General features: G+C 60.5%; 1 protein-coding gene across 1 annotated transcript in view; it reads left to right on the top strand.

Moving 5' to 3' along the window:
• Positions 1–3,364: 3,364 nt before the first annotated feature.
• ANKRD24 (ankyrin repeat domain 24) overlaps positions 3,365–3,526 on the top strand; it is a 15,622-nt gene continuing 15,460 nt past the window's right edge. Inside the window, exon 1 of the mRNA XM_077751742.1 lies at positions 3,365–3,403. Within this exon, the coding sequence (XP_077607868.1) occupies positions 3,365–3,403 (39 nt within the window). The remainder of the gene's footprint in view (positions 3,404–3,526) is intronic.

Below are 3,526 nucleotides of genomic sequence, written 5' to 3'. Positions count from 1 at the left end.
AGTGCGCAGGGGAGGGGCAGAGAGTGGGGGACAGAGGAGCCCAAGCGGACTATACTGCTGTCAGCACAGAGCCCGATGTGGGGCCCGAACTCATGAACCGCGAGATCATGACCCGAGTGGAAGGCTGATGCTCAGCTGACGGGCCCCCCAGGCCCCCCTTCTGCTCCTTTAATACCAGCCTTTTCTTCAAGTCCCCAACACATCGTGGTACCTGCTCTGAGCCTTCTTGGAACCCTTCAGGGCCTCAGTTTTTCTATCTGTAAGATGGGATTTAACTGGAGCCGTGAGCCTAGTCCTGGGCTCCCCCCTCCCACCCCTGCCTCTCCATTATTTCAAGTTTTAGAAAAACCTCACAAGCAAGAAGATTGGAGTTTTTAGAGACCCACGGAGTCCCAGTTCCTCAGTGCTTCCTGGAAAGTCTGTCCCTCATTTTCATTCTCCAGAGTCACTATTGCTTTAATTCCTTCAACAGACACTGAGTGGGCACATGCTACGTGCCAGGCCCTGTTGTGGGCGCGGGAGATCGGGGCCAGCTTCGCAGACCCTCACTCGGAAGGGCCCCAGTTTGGTTTCATGCTCTCTTCTCACCATCTGGAAATTCCTAATAATTTTTGAACAGGTCGCCCAGCACTGTNAGGACAAAATGCCTGCCCGTGCAGAGCTGACATCTCGGGGGGGGCAGAGACCGAGGGGAAGCAACGTATCGGGAGGATACACAGTGTGGCATCCGCTCGTGAGAACGGGGGAGAAAAACCCTGCTAATAAACCCTCTTTGGGGGGCGTCCAGTGTAGCCCATAGGAGGGGTACAGCCTTGTAGACAGTGGGGGAGGGGGGTGCTCTAGGCAGAGGGCGCAGTGGGAGTCCAGGCCAGGGCTAGGAAGGAGGCCACCGTGAAGGGTCCGACCAGGGGATCCGTAGGGGAGATGAGCTCAGGAAGTTGGGGCTACCGTGTAGAGCAGGGGCGGGCAGACTGTCCCCGTGAAGGGCCAGGCGGTAATATTTTTGTCACCAAGGGCCCTCAGACCTCAATTCTGCCAATGGCTCCGTCCCGCTGAAACGTTATTTACGGACATGAAATGTGGATTTCATGTCATTGTCATACATCCCATCAAAGATATTGCTCTCCTTTTGATCGCCCCCCCCCCCCCAACGACTTATATAAGTGTAAAAACCATTCTTAGCTCTTAAGCTACGTGAAGCCAGGGAGGGGGCGGAGTGGGATGTGGTCCCGGGGACCAGTTTCTGTAGAACCTGTGGGCCCCGGAGCAGTCCGGATTTTACGCTGAGTGAGGCTGTGGAGGCTGCTGGGCAGAAGGAAGGTGGGAGCCAAGGGCAGAAGCCAGGAGACCAGGGAGGAGGCACCCGGAGATGGAGCCCGCGGTGATGGGGCTGGACCACAGGCAAGCCGGGGTACGTGGATGGAGTTTGCAGGGTTGGCTGGTGGGCCGGGCGCGGCGTGAGAGGAGGGTGGTGATGTCAAGACTTGGCCCGGCCCCCTGGGGGGATGGTGGTGCCCACACGCGCTTCGGGGGCTTTCGAGGGGTGTCTGCGTGAGCTTGCACAGAATCCAGGGCAAGGCACTTGGAGATCCGAGGCCTGAGCCGGGAGATGCATTTCGGTCTCCTCTGTGGGCGCGCCCAAGAGGGGCACTCTGCCTCTGGGTGTGAGGGGCGGGAGCCCTCAACACCCACCCCTCCCCAACTGCTTAGTACCAAACTCTCCATTTCCCTGCCTCACCTCTCCTTCCTCCTGCTCAAAGGTGTCTAAGAAGAATCACAGGCAGATCTTGCCTCCCAGGAGCCCGAGACATGTCTGGGGACATCTGTGGTTGTCACACTGGGGGTACTCCTGGCATCAAGTGGGTGGGGGCCAGGGATGCTGCTCAGCACCCCGCCCCCTGGTACCCATGCAGCCCCCCAGCAGAGAACGATCTGGTCCCAATCTGGCCCCAAATGTACGCAGTGCCTCAGTGGAGGAGCCCGGCTTTACGCTGTCTGTTATCTGCCCCGTTGAGCGGTTGGGGAATTGAGCCCCAGAGAAGGGGCGTGACTAGCCCAAAGCCACACAGCGTGCAGAACAGACCCAGCTGGAGTCAGGCCCCCTCCTCCTGTCTGCAGCCACTGCCGCTAAACTCAAGTTCCGGAAGGCCATGTCTGTACTCCTCCCCGCTCTCTCCCCTCATCCCTGTGTCCTCCTCCACCCCCACCTCTGCTGGCCCCTTTGGGAATCTGCAGCCACAACATCCTGCCTTTTGGAACCTTTATTGGGCCCCCCTCATGTCCCACATTCCTGGTTCCCCGCTCCTTCTGGGGACACACCTCTTCCTCTGCCCTACCCTTAAGTTACGACCCCCATCCACCTGGTCCTGGATCAGGGCACAGGTAACGGGGCTGGTTGAGGCGAGCAATAATTTCAGTTTCTCCTGAACACGATCTTGTCCCTGCAACCCCCCCCCCCAAACTCCTGCCCATCCTCCAAGTTTCAACTCAGATGCCCTCTCTTCTGGGAAGCCCTCCCAGACTACCCAGTGTCAGGAGTCCTCTCTGAGCTCCCAGCTGGCCTGGGCTGCCCCCGTCACAGCCCGATCACCCTGGGTCAGCAATCCATGGGTGTACATGTCTCCCCGGGGACCCCGGTGATAGCGGGGACATTGTCTCGTCACCGCGGGGCATCCCCCGGGAGGACAAATGGAGTCAGTAAATGAAATGCACGTGGCTCAGAGCGCCTGGCCTTGTGAGTCGTTCATTCACTCAGCAAACATTTATCGACTCTCGCACCCCACCCTGGGGCGCCAGGTCTGTGCCAGGGAGGCCTCAGCCTGGCCCTGCGGTCAAGGGCCTCCCAGTCTGAGAAAAACACCCGCGAACAGACCCCACCAGCCCCTTGGAGGAGCCGTGTGCATCTACGGCCGGTGTCCCCAGGATCCAGCATGAGCTGTGCACTTGGGCTGAAGCACATCTTTGGTGAATGAGTCCGTGTTTATTGAGCACTTACTATGTACCGGGCACCGGGGAGGGCTTCACGTAGTTATCCCGTTAGTCCTCTGGAAAACACTCTGCGCGCGGTAGCTACTGTTTGTTTTGAACCCCATTTTCCAGATGAGGAAGGTGAAGTCCAAAGCAGGTAAGCAAGTACCCTGGCTGGGTCGTGTAGGCGGTAAATGTGGTGGGTCGGGGTGCAGGGCCCTGGATTCAAACTCGAGTTCGTCAGACCGCCGGGTCCCACTGGTGCGAGAGGGAAGGAATGATGGCGCGGCGGCAGGGGGAGGCTGTGTCCGCCGAGAGGGCGGAGGCCCGCAGGCACCTGCGACCCNCGCCGTGGCCTCCCGGAGCACCGAGCCGGGCACCTGGCGCCCTGGCCGCCATGAAGCAGCTGTGCGTGTGCGCCACCGCCTCCTGCGCGGTAGGGCCAGGGGAGGGGGCGCGGGAGCGGGCGGGGCTCGGGCCCTTGCTCTCCCCTCCCTGCCCCGCCCCTCCCCGCCCCTGGCTGGGCCAGGCCTGGACCCCCGCCCCCAGACCCGGGGAC

Source organism: Crocuta crocuta, unplaced genomic scaffold (assembly GCF_008692635.1).
Source record: "Crocuta crocuta isolate KB4526 unplaced genomic scaffold, BGI_CrCroc_1.0 scaffold110, whole genome shotgun sequence".
NCBI classification, from domain to species: Eukaryota; Metazoa; Chordata; class Mammalia; order Carnivora; family Hyaenidae; genus Crocuta; species Crocuta crocuta.
This window is presented reverse-complemented; position numbering and strand designations above follow the sequence as displayed.